Source organism: Scophthalmus maximus, chromosome 13 (assembly GCF_022379125.1).
Source record: "Scophthalmus maximus strain ysfricsl-2021 chromosome 13, ASM2237912v1, whole genome shotgun sequence".
Lineage (NCBI taxonomy): Eukaryota > Metazoa > Chordata > Actinopteri > Pleuronectiformes > Scophthalmidae > Scophthalmus > Scophthalmus maximus.
This window is the reverse complement of record NC_061527.1, coordinates 4,084,143-4,108,290: the sequence shown is the minus strand read 5'-3', so window position 1 is coordinate 4,108,290 and position 24,148 is coordinate 4,084,143. Positions and strand designations below refer to the sequence as shown.

General features: G+C 46.3%; 1 protein-coding gene across 1 annotated transcript; it reads right to left on the bottom strand.

The window, feature by feature from the left end:
* Positions 1 to 397: 397 nt before the first annotated feature.
* sox2 (SRY-box transcription factor 2) lies at positions 398 to 5,066 on the bottom strand. The gene has a single exon (XM_035646606.2). The coding sequence runs from the start codon at positions 2,324 to 2,326 to the stop codon at positions 1,361 to 1,363; it is 966 nt and encodes a 321-aa protein (XP_035502499.2). The 5' UTR covers positions 2,327 to 5,066; the 3' UTR covers positions 398 to 1,360.
* Between the last annotated feature and the right edge of the window lie 19,082 nt (positions 5,067 to 24,148).

The following is a 24,148-nucleotide window of genomic DNA, read 5'->3' as shown; positions in this document are numbered from 1 at the left end:
TTGAAGGATATATATATATATATATATATATATATATATATATATATATATATATATATATATATGTATTTAATGTAATAATTTATATTCGTACAGACGCAAAGAGTCCACGAGTGTTGAAGTCTGAAAAGAAAACGAACACAAACACAAACACAGATGACAACTCAACTCAGAAATCAAAATCAAAACTCAAACAATGTCAAGTATCCAAATTTCCAAAATTTATTCATTTCAAACTGCATATTGGAAAAAAAATATATATATACTCAGCTGAAACTGTAACTGTTATAAGGATGGTATTAGTTCCGGTATGTATGTATGTATATATATATATATATATATATATATATATATATATATATATATATATATATATATATATACACACACACATGGAGTTGGTTGGCTGCTGCGTTAACAGGCCTCACGTTTTTAAAATACAACTACGGGAATGGATTTTTTTTTTTTTTTGGAAATAAAAACTTAAAATATCACAGGAAATATACAGAAATTGTACAAATCAATTAGAAAATGAAAGAGCACAACGCGTCATATACCTCTAACAGATGAAAAGTGGGAGACGGAAATATAAATTAACAACCTATAAATTGAAGCTGTATGAGAGGAAGGAAAATAAAAAGAGCGTCTTATCTTCGTTTCTTTTTGTTTTTTAAAGAAATTAAAAATGTTTAGTAACATTGATCTTAAATGAATTTTTTTTAAAAAAAATGAACAGTTTTACCTGCTTCGTCCCTTTTTCTTTCCAATGTGCTCAGAAATAAAGGAGCATAACTGATCGCTCCCATATATATATTTTTTTTCCCACAGTTCTGTCATTTTTCACCCTATTTCATCTTTTTTTTTTTCCTGCAGAACTGGGCCTCGTTTTGTTTCATATATATAAAGAGAGAGAGAGAAAAAAGAAAAGAAAAAAATGCAACCTCTTGCAGTTCAACAAACAATTTCATCTGATTGTAATGTTTCTTTGATAAATACTGTACAAAAGGTGATTGCGATCATAAAACATTTTTGATTGCGACTCCCACTTTCTAGGCTTCTTCCAGGACGCCCCCCTCCCGCCACGTGAAGGGAGGATGCTCCCACCGGCTCCTCTCGAGCTTCCTTCTGAATTTGAATGAAAAGAAGTGGAACAAAAAAGAAACGAAAGAGTCGCGTCCTTTTTTTTTTTTTTTTTCTTCTTTCCTTCCAGGAGACTTTCCTGTACAACTTTTTCCCCAACCCCGACATTTGTCTGTACAAAAATAGTCCAACGTTAAGTAGTCCAACAGTTTCTCTTATAAAAGTTCTGTTTCCCCCTCTCTCCCCCCCCCCCCCCCCCCCTCCTCCGCTCCTGTCTCCCTCACATGTGCGTCAACGGCAGCGTGCCGTTGATCGTCGTGCCGGGCACCGCGCTCTGGTAGTGGCCGGACATGTGTAGCCGGGTCTGCGCGCTCTGCTCGCTCGCCTCCGCGCCGGGCAGGTACATGCTGATCATGTCCCGCAGGTCCCCGCCCTGGCAGCCCGGCGGGGCGGCGCGGTGGGACGACGAGGTGACGACGGGCGGGCTGGAGCTGCTCGACTCGGACTTCACCGCCGAGGAGGGCCCCATGGAGCCCAGCGCGGTCATGCCCGGCGCGCCCTGCTGGGAGTAGGCCATGGAGTACGTCGGCGAGCCGTTCATGTAGCCCTGGGAGCTGGCCATGGTGTTGTACTGCAGCGCGCTCATGTCGTAGCGGTGCATGGACTGCATCTGGCCCGCGTTGTGCGCGTTCAGCCCCGGGTGCTGGTAGCTCAGCTGCTCCTGCATCATGCCGTAGCCGCCGTTGGTCCAGCCGTTCATGTGCGCTGCGTAACTGTCCATGCGCTGGTTCACGCCGCCGCCGAGCCCGCCGCCCACCCCGACCCCGGCGCCCATGCCGTTGCCCCCCGGGGCCAGCAGCCCGCCGGGCAAGGTGTACTTGTCCTTCTTCATGAGGGTCTTGGTTTTCCGCCGGGGCCGGTATTTGTAATCCGGATGCTCCTTCATGTGCAGGGCCCGCAGCCGCTTGGCTTCGTCGATGAACGGCCTCTTCTCGCTCTCCGACAGCAGCTTCCACTCGGCGCCCAGCCGCTTGCTGATCTCCGAGTTGTGCATCTTGGGGTTCTCCTGGGCCATCTTCCGCCGCTGGCCGCGGGACCACACCATGAACGCGTTCATGGGTCTCTTGACGCGCTCCGGGCTGTTCTTCTGGTTGGGGCCGGTGCCGGGCGCGTTGGTGTTGCCCGGGCCCCCCGTGTTGGTCTGGGGAGCCGGGGGCTTCAGCTCGGTTTCCATCATGTTATACATCGGGAACAGCTTGTCGGTGCTCGGAGCTCCCGAGCACAGGGGGGAGGGGGGGAGGGAGGGAGGGGGGGAGAACGAAAAAGAAAAATCCCACGGGAGGCTGGAGGTCCAGGAGCCGGCGGCAGGACAGTGAGGAGCCGCGCTGCTGCTGCTGCAAGTTGCCTGTCGGTGTTTTCCCTCTGCAACTTTTTCTCTGGACCCCCCCGAAAACACACAACAAGCCGCGTCTCCACACACGCTCCCTCTCAGCGAGTGTGTGTGAGTGTGTGTGTGTGTGAGAGAGAGACGCAGAGAGCCTTCTTCTCCCAAACAGGTCCCTTCGCAATGTTGCGTCCGCGCACACGCCGAGAAAAACAACAGCAACTTCTCCCGTCGCTTCTCCGGTGAAGGGAGTTTTTGAAAAAAAAAAAGGGAGCAGAAGATGGAGCATCAACAAACTGCACTTTTTCGCCTCAGTCCGCCTGAGCCTTGACAACTCCCGATAGTTTTTGAACAAGTTAATAGACAAACCATTCATGTGACGGGGGCCGACAGCGAATAAATGGCTTCGACCTGGCCAATCGCAGCGGCCCCGCTCCCCCGACACGCCAATGGGAGGCTTTGATTAGCATAAGGGGGCGTGGTCACTCCCCTCCCCGAGACACACACACGCTCGCACTCACAGGCTGCGCACACACACACACACACGCGCACACACACACACACACACACAAACACATATACGAGCCAAATATACATGGGCTTTACACATATTTACCATTTTCCAGGCTTATGGAGATTCTTATACGTTTCTCTGGGAAGGTGAAAGTGTTGTGGATATTTATTTTCTATAAAGCACCAGACAAGAGGAAGAGGAAGAGGAGGAAGCTGCAGGCAGTTATGCTGGACATACTTTAGTTTGTGTTGCAGGGGGAAAAGTTTCCCAACAAATGCAAAAAATTCATAAAAAGGATTTTTCCAATGAGAAAGTCACGGTCAATTGTATTTTTTTCTGACCTCCAGGGTCAATTCTAAAGCAACACATAACCACTGTGCGTTTAGAAATCAAATAGGCTGAGAGAGAAAAAAGTTAAATAGAAGTTTTGGTTTTTTACGTACATTTAAAAAAGTTTAATAAATGACATTAATGGTGTCATCGACTCCTGAAGGTCTTGACACGTCCGGGTCACGACCCCCGCAACGACGCTCCTGTTGTTCAAAAATTCAAAAAGTCACTAACCCCCCCCCCCCCACACACACACACTCACCCGATAACATAACAACACTTAAATAAACTTTGAGTGTTAACTCAAAATGCTGAATGGCGCTGGTGTGTGTGTGTGTGTGTGTGCGTGTGTGTGTGTGTGTGTGAGTGAGAGCTGGTTTTTTAACGTTGAAAAGAGGAAAAGGTAATCCAAGATGCCCCCCCCTCTCTCCTAGCTCCTTTTGTTTAGTGAAGTTGAATGCCAACACACAGAAGGCAGACGGGCTCATCTCGGCACAAATAAGCGGTGGGTTTTTTGTTTGGGATGTTGTCGCTACATCTGTCCGGACAAAGACCCCGAACTCCACTCCACTTCCACTCGCCACAGCGCTGCTGCTGTTAACGCTTTGTACTATAAGAGGAGGGGGTGAGGGGGGGCCTTTACCGGGACACACACACACACACACACACAGACGCGCGAGGAGGGGAGGAGGAAATAAAGGTGAGGAATATTTTTTAAAAGATAAAGTGTGTTTGGCACAAAAGGGGCGGCAGCTCATTCACACACACGCGCACACACACACACACACACACACGCACACACACACGCACACACACACACACACACACACACACACACACACACACACGGCCGAACAAGCGTGTCAGCCAATTAGTGTGAATGAAGAAGAGGCCTCCACCTGCCTCAGACTGACCCACACATCATCACCACTATTATCATTAGGATGGAATCAGACATTTTTAAATAATTCACTCCTATGGTTGTAAATGTCCAAAGCAGCTAAAGTTTTCTGTTGTTGTTTTATTAAAGTTGTGAAGTGTCGGAGTCACTTGTTTTCTGTTTTCCTCCTGAATGTCAGCGCGCGGCGTCCTGCTGCGTGACACCAGCGCCGCCTACTGGACAGAAGGAGAACTGCGCAGTAACTCCAAAAGCCAACGCAGGCCTTTTCTGTGTGGAGAGAATATGGCTGTGAACTTGTCTTTTTAAAAAAAATTTTAGAAGTTCAGTCAAAGAAATGATTGAAAAAATTAAAGCATTAAAATATATTTATTATCCAAACAACAGGCCTGTCTGAATCTGCAAACCAGACAATCCCTCAATGTTTAAAAGATGGATCAAGCGCGCACGCGCGCGCGGACACACACACCTGGAGTAATTCAATTCTAGATCACATCATAATTGAGAGTGAAAAGGATCAAGCCTTATTATTATTATTTTTTTTTGTTTTGTTTTCTGTTTGTCATTTGATAATGAACCGGAGGAGCGGAGCGGAGAGAAGCCACGTGCTCTCCTCCTCACGCCGGCCCCCGGCGACCCCCTTACATAAGACCCATCTTGTGCTGTAATAAGCTGCAGATAGAGAGAGAGAGAGAGAGAGAGAGAGAGAGAGAGGGAGAGAGAGGGAGAGAGAGAGACGACATGCGGCGGCTCGGTCCATTATAATGCAAGGTTGAAATGGGCCGCGCGCGGGGCTGTTATCTGCATCTGAGTGTGTTCCCCGCTACCTCTAATCTGCTTATGATAATAAAGGAACAGCGGGGGGGGCCCCCGCAGCTCGTACCCCCCCCCCCCCCCCCCCCCCCCCCCCCCCCCCCCCCCCCACCACCCCATCCATGCGGGAACGGCCCCGCATCCCACAATCATCCTGAAATTAAAGTCGTTGCTTGACAAAAAACATAATCAAAAAAAAAAAATCAAAATAAATCTGGAGAAACCGGGAAGGGGCGGTTCCCCTCGGACCACTTGTAAGCTCCCTGCTACACAACCAGGTCCGGGGGGTGGATGCATGCAGCAAATATCTGGTTTCAAAACACTGTTTTGTGCCTGAGCAAAACGAGCGACAGGAAAGAGCAACAACACAAGTGAGATACTATTCTGCAGCAACTCTACTTTCAGGCATCTAAAATAACAATAAAAATATATATAAAACAATCTGATGTGATCGCGGTGGTGATATTGGCACACGTCGGTTAATCCGAATGGAATTTTTCAAATGTACACGCCAACAAGTCTGTAAAAGGACTAATCCTGTCAAAGCGAAACAAGAATGATAATTGTGTATATGGCAAACGGGGGGGGGGGGGGGGGGGGGGGCTCAGGTGAAGTGGAAATGAACGTGCCTGTTCTCGCCACTAGGGGCCGCACAACCGACCACCGGAGCCAAGAGAACACTTCATCACAACAGTAACAAGTCATGTCTGGAAATAATGATGATAAAAAAAACATGAAGAAGGCATCTCCGCCTGTCTTTCTTTTCTTCTTCTTCAAAATAAATAGAGGAATGAAATTATCCTTAATTTTCATAAAGACATAATTAGGCTTTTAGACAGATACTTAACTTGTGGATTGTTATAATGTGACTATACTGTATTTTTTCCCCAAAATAGATTTGGACAATAAAGTTATTTGGTTTTGTGCAGTGCTGAATAAAAAACAAACAATAAGATGATTGACGTCTATAACAGACTGTAAAAACGACATCATGGCGGCATTAGTGAAATCATAAAAACAGAGCAGCTTATTATTGGATCTGACAATTAAATTCATAACATATTCGGTGGTGTATGATGAAATAAAAGTTTATTTTAGTCCAATAACAATGGATCGATCTAAGATCATTTGGGGCGAGGTGTTTTATTTGTAATTCAATGAGTAAAATGTTTTTGGAAATACATATAAAGGGGGGAAAAAGGAAAATAAAACGAACTACATATTAAATTACAACGAGAACACAAATGTCAAATTGGATGACGCGCCAGGCCTGAACTCATATGTTACCCCCGTGCGTGTGTGTGCGCGCGCGCGTGTGTGTGTGCTCGTCGAAAAAGCAAACCGGGCCGCAGCAGCTCAGACACTCAGTCAAGCTCATGATGCCATGCGGTGTCATTCCACAACACTGCAGTGTGTTTCTCACACACACACACACACACACACACACACACACACACACACACACACGCAGCTTCTCTGTGCAACTTACTGCCAGTTGGGGAGTTGTCTTCCTCTCCAGTTGAAATAAAACCAGATTTCGCTCGAACCTCCTCCACGTCGTCCTCCCCCCCCCCATCCCATCCCATCATCCTCCTCCTCCGCCGGTGCAGTAGCAGTAGCCTCAGCCTCAGCCTCATCCTGCCCGGGGCGCGGAGCTCCGTGCGCCCGCCGCGGTAGCGCGTCCACCCGGCGCCCTCCTCCTCCTCCTCCTCCTCCTCCTCCACGTCTCCCCCGGTAGTCTGCGCGTATTCGACCCGGCGGCCGGCGCGCTCCGTGCGGCCGCGGCCGCCGCTCTCCTGCCCGCCCGCCCGCCTCTGTGCGTCTGGAGCTCCGCTGTCTTCCCTCCGCTCGCCCTGCAACAAGGAGAAGAAAAAAAGCCGTTCATGGCGACACACAATGTGGGAAAGGGGGCCGATTTAAAAAGGGAGAAGAATGCGAGCAAGAACAACAAAAGTCAGTTATAGCAAAGTCTATGCCTCTCCTCTCCCATCTTCCACCCCCCTAGCTTAGCCCACATAATGAGCAGGAGGGAGAGAAAAAAAAGCTTTATATTTTGTTCACTGGGTATTCACAGATAATTTGAAGCCATTGTTTCTGCCACAGATGGTTCTTTTTAATACAATAACGGTGCTCTTTGTGAATGGCGAGCCCACAATAAAAATCTAAAGCGTCCTCCTGAATAACCATTTTGTTCTCTGTTGTATGGGCCGAACAAAAGCGCCAGTGAGGTAATGGCCTGCCTTATTGAAAAGCCTCAGAATGGGGTATTTGATAAAGATTTTTTTTTTTCTTTCCAGCTCCTTTTTTTTTCTTCTTTTTCTTTTTGTGTGCTTTTGCACAAAGTACACGGCAATGTCAAAGAGAAAGTGACACGGTATGAAAAGGAAAGGCTCAGGGGAAGAGAGCAAGACAAGAGAAAGTTGCAGCGGCTATTCTTATTATTCGCATTGTCATTTTTATTATTATCGTATTTACATTCGATCAGTTTGTGCAGGGGTCAGAGGTGAGAGGTTGTTGTTTCCAGAAGCCGCAGCGGCAGCAGAGCAGGTCAGGTGCAGGCAGTGTTCTTACAATGGAGCTTAAATCCAGAATACATTAGCCTCTCAAAGGTTCTGCGGTGGATTTGCCACATGCAGTCTCATGATTTTGCATAAAATAGGGTGAGTCAAAGTTTGTCAAAGTGTTCTGGGGGAATATTCCTGGTGCGTCTTTGCAGAAACCTCCTGTTTCTCGCTACAATCGCCCAGGAAATATTGCATGGAACCATTTAAGCGTCGACAAGGCAACTGTGTGAAATATCATAAATGCATGCGTATTAATAAGGAAGGGGTCAGGTGGACTAATGTAACCTGCTCAGGTTGAGATGGACGCCTGTGTGTGTGTGTGTGTGTGTGTGTGTGTGTTTGTGTGTGTGTGTGTAGTCGACATGTATCCAGCTCCACCTTCGGTCGGCCCACGGTTGATGTAATTTGTAATTAACTCATGGCTAATCAATAAAGCGTTTAACAATGGACGCGGGGGGGGGGGGGGGGGGGGGGGGGGTGATCCCCAAGCCAAACATATTGGATGTCAGTGATCGTTACAAGGCCGAGGACATCCTGTCTATCACGGGGGTGGTGGGTGAGGAAGAGGAAGAAGACGAAGACAAGGGCACTATAGATGAAGGGGATGAGAGAGATGAAATGCATGGGGAACGGAGAGAGGGGATATGGATAAAAGGAGGACAGGAAGGTTGAGGGGAAGAGAAAAGAGTCTCACAGGAGAACTAACCAAAACGAGTGAAAATAAACAAGGAACGACAGCAAGAGCAAATCCACGAGAAGAAATGACCCTGAACATCGTGTGTATGCATGTACTGTATTGAACTGTACTTTATCCATATGGATTGACGTCGGAACCGTCGATGTGACACGGAGCTGTTAACAGGTGCAGAAACAACAGAGAGCATGTAGCGTCAGACAAGAGAGAGAAGAGGGAATAAAAAGCAGCAGAATATAAGAGCTTATAGGAAGATTTAAAAAGACTGGGGAGGGGGGGAGGAGGGAGGATCAGTGCTCTCCGTGTGAATAGGCTTAGCAGTAAAGAAATATGACTGGCTCTTTATCTGATCAATCTGTGCCATGTCGTCTACACCACAGTCACACCACTCAATATTAGGAGAGCTGGAGCACTTTTAATTATAAACCCATCCACAGAGGCCGCGGAGTGTGTGTGTGTGTGTGTTTCAGTGTGTGTGTGTGTGTGTGTGTGAGAGAGAGAGAGGAGGGGAGAGGGAGAGAGAGAAGAGAGAGAGTCCAGTGGCACCATGAGAGTCTTTAGAAAGACCAGCATCATCATCACTGAATGCTAATGTAATTTACATTGAAGCTGTCCATTGACACACACAAACACACACACACACACATTTATATTATACACACGTTAGCATTTCCATATGCATGAGAGAGGAAACATTTGCTGCATCTGTTTGTGTGTTGTTTTTTTTCCACAGCTCAGCCCTGGTGGAGGATCCACAGTGGGCTTTTTCTGCCTTTGTATCGTGTGTGCTTGTGTGTGTGTGTGTGTGTGTGTGTGTGTGTGTGTGTGTGTGTGTGTGTGATACAGACACTGACAGTAATCAGAGAAGGGGGGGGCTGTTGCAGGAGACATGGCCAGCCAACTGTCAATCAAGTCACACACACACACACACACACACACACACACACACACACACACACACACACACACACACACACACACACACACACACACACACACACACACACACACACACACACACACACAAGGGTACAGCGGGAAAATGTTCAGAAGATTGACAGCGAGCGCCAAAGTTCCTGCTGCTGTGAACGTGTCCGACTCTGACAATCGCTTGCTGCTTTCTTCATATGTGAACTGGAAACTCCGGAAAATGTCCGGTTCCAATTTTTCCAGACATTTTCCAGAGTTCATGTCTGAAAAAATCAAAAAAAGGTGAGTTTTCTTAGTGCAGCAGTTCAGGGATTAGATCCCTTTTAAGAACAACAGGCGTCAACATGAAGGTTTTACCTGCACAGACTCAGCAGAGCAACCAGCCACCGACCGACCGACCGGTTCTGCCTTTAAGTTTCAGTCTGGATGAACTCTTCAATAAAGACTTGAAAATAGCTAGTGTGGACAGACATGTCCATATGCAAACAGCAATTTAAAAAAAAAAGTATTTATCTGCTGTGGTTTATGGCCACGGTCCGATTCGGACAAAAGTGCAGGACAGACACGGTGAGAAGTTGAGGATTAGAGCTTTAATAGATATTACAATGCTGACCACCTCCACAACCACCACCACCAGCTCCACCACCACCACCACCACCACCTCCAGCTCCTCCAGCTCCACCACCTCCACCTCTACCACCTCCACCACCTCCACCACCACCTCCAGCACCACCTCCTCCACCACCACCACCTCCACCTCCACCAGCACCTCCTCCACCTCCACCACCACCACCTCCACAACCTCTACCACCTCTACCACCACCACCTCCTCCACCACCTCCAGCTCCACCACCACCTCCACCTCCACCACCTCTACCACCTCCACCACCACCACCTCCACCAGCACCTCCTCCACCTCCACCACCTCCACCACCTCTACCACCTCCAGCTCCACCTCCACCACCACCTCTACCACCTCCACCACCACCTCTACCACCTCCACCACCACCACCTCCAGCTCCTCCACCACCACCTCTACCACCTCCACCACCACCTCCACCACCTCCTCCTCCACCACCACCATCTCCACAACCTCTACCACCACCACTACCACCTCCACCACCACCTCCACCAGCAGCAGGGAGGTGGTGGGTCGGTCGGTCGTGCAGCTGTTTGTTCAGGAAGCAGGCGGGAGGAAAGACGCGCAGACACAGCTGCCAGGTATTTGCAGAACAACGCTCCTCGATGGCATCTCATTACCCAGGAATGCAACATAAACAGTTCTGCAGTGAGCAAACACAGAACCTTTCCTGTCGGGAGCGGACCATTTGCGTCGCGAGAGCCGATGAGCGCCGAGATTTCTCCCGACGTCACTGACGCATGCGTGCGAAAAAGAGAACGGGCGAACATTCGCGCGTCCGTCGCATAAACACGTATGTTCGCCGTTCGTTCATCTCGTTCCCGTTTGGTTTCTCAAAGGGCCTCATTATCACCATCCTCAACAAAGCCACCGCGTCCATTGTCATGAAAGTGGACAGCGGTGGCGATCTTGCGTCAAGTTTGGTCGAGAAAGTAAAAAAAAAAAAGGAACTTTGTTTTCCTCGCAGCCATTTCGTCTCCAGCTGCAGCTCGATACTCGGAAAGGCGCGAAGGATCTCTCAATAATCCGTCCGTAGTTTCTGTTGCATTTTGACAAACAATGCTTCATCAGGGAAACACGTCGACGGTACGAAGCGCCTCGTCTTTTTTTTTACGGCGATCGTCTCTGTGTGTGTGTGTGTGTGTGTGTGTGTGTGTGTGTGTGTGTGTGTGTGTGTGTAGAAACCGACCTGACAGCATCCGGCGACGCACAACTGACACATTTCATCCAACACCACCAGGAGGAAATCTCTGTTTTTTTTCTACATGCAGACTGCATGATGATACTGTGGAGATAAGACCAAAACAGGAATTACAGAACCGGTTCAACATCCCTGTGTAATGAAGCACTCATCCAAACATTTGGAGAAAAGGCTAGAGTTGTGATTGAATGGGAAATCAGGCGGACGGGCGAAGGCAGTCGCCACGGCCGGCGTGGATGATGATGATGATGATGATGAAAATGTCATTTGAGCAGATTTCGTAGTAATGGATGGTTTTTATAACGTGTAAATACTCAATATCACAGGATAACTCATGATAATCAAACTGTAATGGTTGACTGAAGCTCAAGTCAAGATAATTTGACGACATGACTGATATTAAAAACCAACACATCCTCATCATCATCATCAGCCTCATTTGGACGTTTCACAAAAATAACATGATCATTCATTTAACATCTAAGTTTTTCCGAGTGGCTGCTAATAACGATCAAAACCAATAACAGCCGATTACTCAGAAGATTGACGAGCATCTGGAAACATGACTGAAGGCCAATGTGCCCCCCCCCCCCCCCAAAAAAAGTCAAACTGAAGATCAGCCAGATGAAGGAGTCGACTGTAAAACAACGTATTCACTGAGCTGAGTGATGGTTGTTAATGATCGAGTCAGATTAGCGGAGGCACGTCAAGGGGGCTTCGTCATCTGAGCGACTGTCAGAAGTGAAGCGCAGAGCGGCTGCATCCGCCCGATGAAGAGAAAGGAAAACTAAAGCATCTGAACCGGGTTTTAATGTGTCGCATGGGATGAGGAACCGGATGATCTGCACCCATTTAGGCTTACGGAGCACAAACCACAGCAAACCTCCCGAGCGTCTGCAGGTAAGGATTTATACTCAATCCTTTGTTTACACAGTTCTCGAGATGTTTGTCTCCGAAACGTGCCTCAACACAAAGGAGGCGAATTGCATTTCATCTGTGTAAACTCTGGTGACGGTCCCGGTCAGCGGTTTCCTCACCGAGCGGCTGAGGGGGACAAACATGGCCGAAGAGGGAATGTTAGAGTTCACCTGACCTTTGACACCACCGTCACTTTGACGTATCCCAGTAGCGCCTCCATTAGTTGCTGCGTTGTGGTGCAGCGGAACTGAGGCTACATCCACACGACTACGCGTTCGTTTTGAAAAAGGCGTTTTGGGACCGAAACGATCTCCGTCCACACGAGCGTTGTAGCTCCGTATCAGGCCTCGGACTTAGTTACAGAAAAACACTACGAAGGAGAAAACAGAAATGGTGAAACGTCAGAGGAGGGAATTCTTCCCTTGGAGCCGACAAGGAGGTGGAACTGTCACTTCAAGTGAGTATTGTCCTGGCTGATAAGAACCAATCAGGAAGCGGTCGACTGCGTCATCGTTTCCTCGCGTCTCTGTTTTTGCCCGTCCAAAATACCACGCGGCGAGTTCTCAAACTGAAACGGGCCGAGCTTTTCCGTTTCAGGCGCTCGGAAATCGCTGGAGGAGCGTGGACGGCAGGCGTGACCCCAGCAGCAGTGATGCGCTTTCAAAAAGCAGGCCTATCATGGAGGTCGCCTGACCCAGCATTCATGTGATGTTATGTTCCTAAGATGACAGGTGAAATGACCTGCTTTGGGAAAAAGGTCTTTGGATCATCATCATTTTGGAACACAAACATTTTTTAAAAAGCCTAATTCCAGACTTATCGTTTTGGAACGGCCGCTCTGGATGATCCACATAACTCACTTTACACTAACTTTTTTAAATAAAAATAACCCCCATAATAATATTCCCCATAAAACGGTCCATCCAGAGAGACCGACGTGCCGCAGCTGAGGTTTCAAAATGTAAGATACGGCTGAATTCCTGCACGCTGTGCAGCAAAGAGTTTATTAGACAGCCAAGTATCAAATTTACACGAACCGACGACAACATCACGCGGCACGGTAGAGGAATCTCAAGATCAAGGTGAAAAAAATGTTAAAAAGAAAAACCCCGTAAAAATCTGCAGGACACATTTTGATGTACCCGAACATTAGAAAACATTCGGTGCAAATGCAATTTTGTGAAGGTTAGAGCAGAAAAACATGAAAGTCCATGGTCTTCGAATTGTGCTGGGATGAAGACACAAGTCTGAGAGACAGATATCACACGAACGAGCCGACCAAAACTTGTATATGAGTAGATGGAAGTGTGAGGGCAAATACAGCTTTTCATCATCTCAAACTCTCTCACAGTATTTGGTTCGGCGGCGGCGCACACACACACACACACACACACACACACACACACACACACACACACACACACACACACACACACACACACACACACACACACACACACACACACACACACACACACACACACACACACACACACACACACACACACACACACACACACGAGCTGTTTCGCGGCCTCTCCATCACACACACACACCACATCTCTCTCCTGGCCACCGCTGGTTTTGTTTACAGGCCCGATTTGAATGAGAATGCGTCGCTCTCTCTCTCGGATGTTTCTAGAAAGCGCTCTAATCCGCGCAGGCTGCTGCGAGGGCCCCGGCCCTTTGTTTGGGATTACCGCAGCTTAGCGCCAGCTCACAATGAGGAGATGAGCGGCTCACCTCGTCGCCGCTAATGAAGTGTGGAGAGTCACTTAGCCGCTAGCTAGCTGCTACCGAGCCGGGATGATCCACACACACACACACACACACACACACACACACACACACACACACACACACACACACACACACACACACACACACACACACACACACACAAACACACACACACACACACACACACACACACACACACACACACACGGATCCACTTGAACTCCAGCGCCGACCTCAAATTTCCTCTTAAGTAGCGTCAAAGTTAGAAGAAGTTCACTGTTGCAGCCTGGATACGACAATGTTCCAGTCGTAGTCCGAGTCGTAGGTTCGTTTAACAGATTTACTGATAATATCAGGGGTATATTTTGATTAATTCCCTCCGATTATTGGGACATTTTTATGTGTTTGGCATCTTCTTGCTCCGTCAATCAGCCTGATGTTCTGAATTTCTCCACATCTTGCATTCGAGATGCCAAAGTCTTACTTCTAAGCTTATTTCTAGTGAAAATCTGATTGTAATATTGACCTAAAACCCAATGTTATTTTGCCGTCTTTGAATAATGAAGCTTTTGCGGTTCGAGCCACGTTCTGTTTTTTGAGGTAATTTGTAAAACTAATCACATGTAGATGATTCACATCTGGATCCATGAACGTTTGGAACTATAAAGTACATTTTGTTTAAAGCTACGTGTTATATTAAGGGTATTTTCAGTGTTTTATTTATATCATGGTTTTAATTCTTATGCGTTTGTTGAAGGTCGTTTCTGCACAATGACCTTGTGACCTTTTTTTGTATTATTAATTGAGTTACATATGTAACAAGGTACCAATGAATTAGGTGTCGTCAAAGAGTCCAGCCATGTCGGATTCTGTGTGCACCAGAAAAAAACACACGCGAGAGGTGCTAGCAAAAGACGCTGCGATGCGACTCAAGGGTTTTGACCTCGCGGCCGGCACGTTCGTCTCCCGTACCCGAGGCCGAGGGTTCGAGCCCCGACCAGGGCGGTCAAGAAAAAATCAACGAAATATATCGCTCCAAAATTGCTTACTGCCATCTCTTGCAATTGTTAATGCATGGACACGATGTAGTTTGTACATCCTGTGTCCACGGTAACTTTCCAGAACTGCAAAATGTCATGTATCAATATATTAGAAGTTAGAATTAGAGTTTTTGGTGTCTGGCCTTCAACATCCCGACCGAGCTACATCTTCTCCTGTAACAACGCAGAGAAAATACACAAATTCATCTTCATGCTTACGCTGGTTATGTATGTGTGTATGTGTGTGTGTGTGTGTGTGTGGGGGGGGGTATAAGCTGCGGTCACCAGGGTAGAGAGGCACAGAGGCAACAGGAGAAGCAGGAAGATTTACGCTTGGCAGAAACACACACGGAACGCAGCGGTCCACACTGAGAGTATGTTGGCTCGTCTTCTGACAGAGTGACTGAGCCATGTCGGAGGAGGAGGAGGAGGAGGAGAGGAGACGAGAGGAAAGGAAGAGAAAGGAGAGGAGTTATTGACATTCATCCAGGTCTGGATGATGATCATGGCAGGATCAGACCTCTGTGATTGACTTGGATGGGTAGCAAGGGAATGGCGATGCTTTTGTAACACACACACACACACACACACACACACACACACACACACACACACACACACACACACACACACACACACACACACACACACACACACACACACACACACACACACACACACACACACACACACACACACACACACACACACACACACACGCGCGCTTTAGACACACCACGACGACGACGAAGACACGACAAAATAAAAAAAGGCACTGAGCACACATGACCTTTGCCACCAGTCGTCTGTCGGTCTCGGCCCGTCTGTCTACCGTCACAGCGAGGCGTCATATTTACTGCAGGACATCAGCTCGAGAAACTAACACACACGTAAATATTTGAGCTTTGCTCTGTTCCACCTTGTTGTCGTCCATTTAGCAGCTGGCTACGAAACGAGTCAAACAACAGGGGGGGAGAAATTCCTCCGGGAAAGTTCACCGGGGGACGGAAGAGCACGGATATTTCTGCTGAGATAAATCTAAACTTTGTAAAACTCTATAGAAGTTGTACTGAACTGTGCTAGTTTGTCTAGAAACCACTGGAATATTTATCTTTTTTTCAAGTTCTGACGGTCAAGGGGGGGGGGGTCAATAACTTCCCCGTGTGTTACATGACCAGTGATCACGATGAGCCAACTGGACAACAACATTTTTGAAATTCACCTTCATTCCGGATTTTAAAAAAACATGCTTTCCATAAGCAGCTGCCATGCAGAGAGGCTCGAGACGAGACTGTCACGTCTCCTTGTTCATTTGCGTTGTGCCATTCCCGTCGCCCGGCGAAAGTAAAGGCTTTGCATTGACCTGGTATTTAATCTCATCGCACAAAAGACTCAGCTTGTGTGTGATTTTTCCTTTAATGACTCAATACACTGTAAAAAATTCCAACACACAAAGTTACTGATTGAGTGAATATTTGCTTTTTTGCAACACCATGTACTCTCTCTCTCTAACACACACACAGTCATCTACACACACTACAGTGCGACTCTCGGGCCTATAGAAAGTCCGACGGTCACAATCACAGAGTCAACAAGCTGTAAAGGGAAGAAGCCATAAACGTCCAGTGTTTATCCTCAGGCTGAGAAACCTGGCACCTCGCCGATAATGTGTGTGTGCGTGTTTCAGAACGGCCTCAAACACTGTGGTCGGAGCAAGTCGTGACTTAATGCTCCCTGAACACACACACACACACACACACACACACACACACACACACACACACACACACACACACACACACACACACACACACACACACACACACACACACACACACACACACACACACACACACACACACACACACACACACACACGTCTCCATCCTATTTAAACAGCACCTGTTGAATTTCACAACCAGCTCATAAAGGACGCAGAAACACGTTGAGATCCACGAGAAAAAAAAATCAAAGCTGTTTGCCTAACTCTGGTGTGTGTGTGTGTGTGTGTGTGTGTGTGGTAAAGACAGTGTTTGTCAGAGGTCTCATACCAGTATGCATTCCAAGTATAATTCAACGGCTGGATCAGAAAACTATTTGCCTTTTTGCAAGAGATTCGAGTTAAAATATCAGACGATGGACAATCAACAGTTTATATGTGTGTTTGAAATTTGTGCATTGAAACAGACATTCCTTGAAAGAAAAAAAAAAAAGTTTAAACATCTTTAAAAAGTTATCGGCATCGGTTGCCTGAGATGAAAAAGCGTTGACGCATATTTCCATATTCAAATATCTGCCACTGTCAGAAGAAAACGGAAATATACGAATCTTCGGTACAACCAATCCCGTTTCAGATCTCTTCTCGTGTTGTGAACCTACAACATGCCGGCAACCAGAGCTCAGTATCATTCGGGCTTCACCATCGCGACCAGGCGACACAGATTGCAGGTTTAATGCATGAATATGTTTTCACTCTGAAAGAGGCCAACGTCTTATATTTTGAGCTCTGATTTTAATCAAAGTACGATATAAACACACTTGTGGTTGCAGGAGACAGATGGCAACACCTCTCTCTTTGCTGTACTGTGAATGAGCTTCACTTGTAGTATAAATATTTGCATGAGTCACACCAGTGGAAACATACGGTATTATAATATGTTCATACTTCTGTTCGCTTGTATTATTCCATGACTGCGTTCCACTGATTATGTACGGGTGTGAAAGTGTGTGTGTGGCTCCAAGCTGTCATGTTTTAGCCTCCTCCGGTTAACAGCTGCTGCGAATGGCGCTGCGTATGTCTCTCTCACACACACACACACACACACACACACACACACACACACACACACACACACACACACACACACACACACACACACACACACACACACACACACACACACACACACACACACACACACACACACACACACACACACACACACTCATTATTCTGTCAGCCACTGTACCAACCAGATGCCGGTTTCTTACAGTACCACTGGAACCTGTCATGAACGTGCAGTATCGTCAAATATGGAACATTAAACGACAGGACACAGCTTTGCCGCCTTCAAATTCAAAGTGAAATTAACCATGTTTACTATTTATAAGTCTGTTAAAAACATGAATATTGATGCCACTTAAATAGAATTACAGATATTATCCGCTGCCAGCAATAATGCATGTTTTCCACCTCCGATATATCGGTTGGCCGATATTTCAAGAGCCCGACCGATATTATCGGCCAACTGATTTGAGCCTTTAAATGGCTTTAATTTACTCTTTATGCGAAAGTAATGTTTGTTATTAGGTTCTATGTATTTGGTTGTATTTGTATTCTCAATTTATAGTTATTTATGATAAAGTTCATTGTTAAACTAAAATATCAAGCCTCAATTACGGTTCTTTGTCATAAAGGTTTGATAATGACAACTGAAGCAATAATTGACAAAAATTATATTTATCGGCCAATGTATCGGTATGGAGATTTAATTTGTTTTTTTGCATGTGTGCGTCCATACGAGCACACGAAAAGCCTCGATTGCAAAAATCTGTATCACCGCAATAACAGGAAGTCAAAAGGCTTCAGGATGACTTTCTGGAAACTTCAATAATCACAAAGTACCTAAAACATTTGTCACACACACACACACACACACACACACACACACACACACACACACACACACACACACACACACACACACACACACACACACACACACACACACACACACACACACACACACACACACACACGACCAAATATCCAATCTCCCTAACAGCCCTCACACCTATGAGCTCCGATGTGGAAAAAAACCAAATGACTCCGCTGATGTTCACATCATCGGCACCAATACCGAATATTTCTGGGCTCCCGAACCCAAACAATGGCGGCATCTGCTGCCAGACCAATTCTGTAATGGACAACTCTCTCTCCCCTTCTCCCTGTGTCCTTCGCTCGCCCATCCAGGCACTAATGTATATGAAAAGCAGTGGGGACAGTGTGTGTTGTTAATGTGTGGACAGGGACAAAAAGCCGGAGGGGGGGTGGGTGTGTGTGTGTGTGGGGGGGGTACTGTATTGACCCTGTGACACACATCCCAAGCTCAACACACGCACCTCCTCCTCACCCCTCTCTCCTCTATTGACGGCTCCTCCAAATCAATAAAAAATGATCTTGGGAGTCCATCCACCATTTGGCTGCATCATCTTGGAAGTGCCTCCCTTTGAATATAGCGGCCGCACTGTACAATGGGCGAGCCGAGCGCGTGTAATTTGCCATTGATTTCCCTCCCTCCTCCCTGACTCCTTAGGCCCTAGTCACTGCACACGACACAAAAAAGAAGAAGAAACTAACTTCATCACACGCCCTGTTAATGCACATACACAATAACCCTCTTTTCTCCTGCCCTCTGGTAATTTCACTCTTTCTTTATCTTTTTTCTCTTTCCTCCTTTATCTCCGCCGTCCTCCCCCTCGCGTCGCTCCCTCGGCCCCATTCCCTGAAATCACTTCACAGGTCACCGTTCTTTCACCGCAGTAATGGACGACCTGTACTAATGTTCTATGTGCACCAACTTGTGTTTTTATATATCCCATCTCTCCAACTCTCTTCTTTTTCTGAACTGAATATACCACATATTGATGTTGCCAATTTTATTATTTTTATATATTTTTTCACTGCAGTGAAATTTTTTGTTTTTATAAAAAATAAAAATCTCAGATCTAAAAATCTAAACTCATCTTCTAATCTTCTTTTAATGACTTTTCAACGTTATTTTCTCCTCATGGAATTTTATTTTTATGAAAATTCAGAATGGAATTACATGCCTGATGACTTATTTCGTAATATTTTGAGACCGATGTATTTGTATGTATTTCAGGGCTCCAACTAACGATTATTTTCATTATAGATAAATCTGTCAATTATTTTCCCGATTAATCGATTAGTTGTTTGGTTCATAAAATGTCATAAAATGGTGAAAAATGTTTTTCCCAAAACTCCAAGATTATGTTTTGTTTTGTCCACACACCAAAGATATTCAGTTAACTGACAGAGGAGCAAAAAACCCACAAAATGTTCACATTTACGAATATGAAATCAGAGAATTTTTTCATAAAAACTACTACCGATTAATCGATTATCAAAATTTGATTTCTAATCAATTACACTGGAGACCTGCTGTACATTGACACGTACCCATGTGGTATCACGATATACCGTATAAAAAAACGGACATAGTCAATTTAGTGTCTGAAGCCTGTATTCTCTGGAATCACCAGCAGGGGGCGACTGACTGGTCGCAAAAATATGTCAGTTTCTATAGAAGTTCAGAATAGAAGATTTACAACTTCAGTAAACATTTTCCTGAGGAGTTTATGGTCTCGATTGCTTGTTTTGAGTCTTCTTCAACACAGCATGATGTTCATTTTGTAAATCGTGGTCTCATTTAGAGTAAAATAGACAATAAATCACCTGTATGCATTGGAGCGAGGACACAGCGTGATTGACAGCTGGTACCGTCCAATCGCTGCATGGTTGCAGGTGGAGGTGGCCTCAAAGTGGACAAGCTCCAAAACGGCAGTTCGCAAAACCAATGGGTGACGTCACGGAGGGTTGCCGCTTGGGCATGGCCCTCGCTATTCCGCTGTCGGACAGATGGTCACGCAGGAACCTACGGAAAGTCTTCTTCTTAATAACAGAAGGCTAAGGAACTAAAGGACACAAGTTATATGGTTTTAAATGTGTTTGTTCAGATAAAAAATCAGATACAATTTAAGCATTTTCAGCCACTTTATCCAAAATTTAAGCACATTCGATGCTTCGTAAGTGTCAAAAAATTGGCAGCACCGAAACCAGAATATGGCTCGAACGATAAGATCTCAGGGAAGAACACGATGGAGTAAGCAGAGGTTGCATTAACGATTCACGTCTCTGGTCGCATTTACACATTTTTCCTCATTGCAGATGCCGTTTACAGTCGTGCCATGGTGACATTTTTCCCCCCGCCTCTGCATACAGTGATGACCTTTTCCAAAACGGGGTGATGATGTTTCTTCGCCGGAGTGATGAGATTTCCGCTCACTCGGCGATGACATTCCTTCACTCACGCTCGCTCTCCCAGGTAATCGTTCTCTATTTGATTAAAACACAACCCCCCCCCCCCCCCCCCCCCCCCCCCCCACACACACACACACACACACACTCCTGCCGGAGTTTAACATGTTTGGATACGGCACTTCCTGGTTTGGGTGATGACATTTTATGACTTCAGCCAGGGGACGTTTCAAATGGTCGTAACAGGTGTTTGTAAAGACGAAGGTTCTTTTTGAAAAAAGCTTTTTGTATATATAGACGTACAAAACGCACATGTTTGACTTGGACCTGAATCTGAACATTCATGTATACACATAGGCTGTGTGCTCACACATTCAGCCCCCACACACACACACGCACACACACGCAGCGAGTCGGTCTTTGAGAGCAGTGTGTCGTTTGTTAAGTCTGATACTCTGCCTCAGTGGCTCCAAGCCTATTACTGTATTCTTTCTGTGCTGTTCACAACACACACACACACACACACAGTGGTGATATCAGCATAAGACCTTATTCAATAAGCCGAGCATATCCTCCAGCCATATCATGCATCATTCTCCCTCTGTCACACACACACACACGCACAATCTGAATCTTCTTTTCCTGAGTGGTGTTGTCGTCCCTGTTTGTTGCGAGTATCATTTACAGCCAAGGTGTTTGAAGAAAGACACCTCTCCCGTGGCATGGCGCGCACGCGTGCGTGCGTGTGTGTGTGTGTGTGTGCGTGCGTCTCTTTAGAGTGGGGCTTTGCTGCTCCTGACACCGTTATCAGCTCGAGTCGAATGTATTTCTTATCGAGGTGGAGGTGTGGAGGGAGCTGGGGAGTGAAGGGAGCACCGACGACCGACAATACAAGCTTATCAAACGTCCTCAGCCACGATTCGGCCTGTCACTCAAGACCTATGTGCACAATCACGCATACACGCACACACACAGACGCACACACACACACACACACACACAGACAAGCGGGCCCTTTTTGATTGATAGATGGCTTTCCCCAACAAATTGAAAGCTAGGATCAACATCGTCGTGGCCCCTTTCTACCTTACACACACTCATGTGGTGGCATAACCTATGTACGGATGTGTGTGTGTGTGTGTGTGTGTGTGAGAGAGAGACAGAACATTCCAGAGTAACAAAGGTGGGATTAGGGATGCATTAGTTGGCTGTGGAGCGAGAGGCCTGTCAATAACAGCAGAGCCAGAATAAACCCAGGAACCTCGATAAGAAGACAAAAGGCCGAGCCAGATAGCAGCAAGCCGAGAGAGAGAGAGAGAGAGAGAGAGGGAGAGAGAGAGAGAGGGATCAATAGAGGGAGAGAGGAGGGTTCAGGGAGAGAAACGGATGGATGGATGGAGAAGGATAGAGAGGATCAATATCAAGAGACGGGAGGAGAGAAAGTTTTCACTGAGAGGGCGTGAGGGAGAGGGAGGAGGCTGAGAGTGGAGATGCAGGTAAGAAGAAGGTTTTAAACGAAAGCGGGTCGATGATGATGATGATGATGATGATGATGATGATGATGAGAGCAGCCGTGTTGCATTAGATCCTCCTGCAGCCAAAAGGTTATTTTAATTGATCAGAGGAAGACGACACGTGGCTCAGAATTAAGGTAACAAGTTGAATAGTTTCCACGAGACACTTCACTCTCAGTGACACGAAGGGCAAAACAAATCCCGCAAAGCATCATCGTCTTATAGTCTACGACTTTCCACGAGTACCACGCCGGTGGCCTGGTACCGACCTGAAGCTTACGCGCAGCAAAACGTCCAGAGAGAGCAAGGCGAGATTTCTACGAAGCCAAGGCGATTCTGTGTAAAAAATTTTTTAAAAAAGCCTCCATTAACTCACCGGGCGGCGTGTTCAAGGAAAGCGCAGACAAAAGCAGCCTTCACACAAAGTGTTTATTGTTTGTGCCTCCGACGCAGTGGAGAAAAAAACCGTAGTGAGTGGCGAGAGACTGGAGTTAGATAGTGTCATTGTCAGGAAAAGAAATCCTCAACAAGCAACAGTCGGTTTCTGCCCAATACTCACGTTTACGCGTGAACACACAAATACACAATCGGCCGAGTTCAACAAACCAAACATCGCTATCGACATCACTGTCGTCAAAAGGGACGATAGGAATAATTTAATTCATTCTCCGAGAAATGCATTATGGCACTTTAATACCTCCAAAACAGCAACTGGACAATTTCACATTTCCAGTCAAATCAGATCCAAATGTTCAATATTATTTTCAACCCATTTCATGATTTGTCGTCTTGTGTCCGCCTCCGTTCTATTTATTTTTCCCCCCTTTGTGCTTTAACGTTATTTGCATCAGTTATGTGCAATTGGTGCCCAGTGCTTTATGAATAAAGTTGAGTTCAGTTGATATGAGGTAATGGATGCAGGTTGTTGGGGGGGGGGGGGGGGGGGGGGGGTGTTTGCATCCTATTTGACAATTTCACTAGGGACTACAATGTTCACCAAAAGCACTGTAAAAAAAAAAGAAGAAAAAACCTACCCCATAAATTATTTTCATATAATAATTTTGTGTTTTTGCTAACAGGGTGACATCATTTCATTTTCACTTAATTCAATTCCAGTTTTATTTGAAAAATCTGCAACAACAAGAAACTGCAACAACAAGAAACTATATAATCACGGTACGACGTACAAAAATACCTGACGGGCTAAATAATTCGCCTGTAGTCTAATTCATCATCCTGCCAAAGAGGTGCCATCTTGAATCGGCGGTTGAAGGATGTGGCGTCTCTCAGTCACAACAATCCCGCAGAGACTTGAACCAATGACAGCCGGGCGGTGGGCGGCGGGCAGCGGCAGATGGGGGAGGGGCTTGTAATTGTTTTCGCTGGCTCGCATTAATTAATCAATTTCCCGCCTTTATTTACACTGGAAACACCGCGTAGGTCTGGGAGGTATAGGTAACGATACAGAGGGAGAGAGAGAGGGAGCATCCTGTACCCGTCGGCGCGGCGGCGAGCCGTCGCACAAAGACACAATGAGGCCCCGGCAACAAACAGCCACTTAAAAAGAAAAAAGAAAAAACGGCCTGGCAACAGAAAGCAAATTCAATTAGAGAAGTAATTAGTAGATACAGGGCCCAGGCAGCGGGCTGCGGCGACGCCAACAACACGGGAATTAATAGGCGTGGATAGGAGGAGGACGCTGTCGTAATTAAGAGGCAATCACCTATGTCAATGAACATCTAAAAAAAAAACTAAAAAAAACACACGAAGCCCCCTCCAATGCAAATCTATTAATTCAGTGATCAAGAATTATTGCAGGGAGATGAT